Source organism: Penaeus monodon, chromosome 21 (assembly GCF_015228065.2).
Source record: "Penaeus monodon isolate SGIC_2016 chromosome 21, NSTDA_Pmon_1, whole genome shotgun sequence".
Classification (NCBI taxonomy): domain Eukaryota; kingdom Metazoa; phylum Arthropoda; class Malacostraca; order Decapoda; family Penaeidae; genus Penaeus; species Penaeus monodon.
Genome location: NC_051406.1, coordinates 2,280,342 through 2,280,657, shown reverse-complemented (window position 1 = coordinate 2,280,657; position 316 = coordinate 2,280,342). Strand labels below are relative to the sequence as shown.

Below are 316 nucleotides of genomic sequence, written 5' to 3'. Positions count from 1 at the left end.
ATAAAAAAAGACCTTTGATTTCGAGCGAGCCTTGGCGACGCGCCGGGGAGGAGAGTCGCGTCCCGCTCTCGTCCCGTCGGCGCCTGCGCAGGGCGGCCGCGGCCCTCGCTCCTTCGGGCCATAAAGGACGCCGTCCTTCGGCCTCGTCGCCAGTCGGGACGTCGGCTCCTCCGAAGGATTTCCCGAGACGTCGACGCCTCAGGGACGGGAAGACTTCCTGGCGATGACGTCGCTGAAGGCACTCGTGGCGGCACTCCTGCTGGCGGGGGTCCTCGGCGGCACTCTGGCGGGGGGGGAGGGGAGGAGGAACAGTGAG

At 68.4% G+C, this 316-nt stretch overlaps 1 protein-coding gene across 1 annotated transcript in view; it reads left to right on the top strand.

Annotated features, from left to right (window-relative positions):
- The first annotated feature begins 123 nt into the window (after positions 1-123).
- LOC119586693 overlaps positions 124-316 on the top strand; it is a 1,460-nt gene continuing 1,267 nt past the window's right edge. Inside the window, exon 1 of the mRNA XM_037935423.1 lies at positions 124-311. Coding sequence (XP_037791351.1) covers positions 224-311 — 88 coding nt within the window. The 5' untranslated portion in view covers positions 124-223. The remainder of the gene's footprint in view (positions 312-316) is intronic.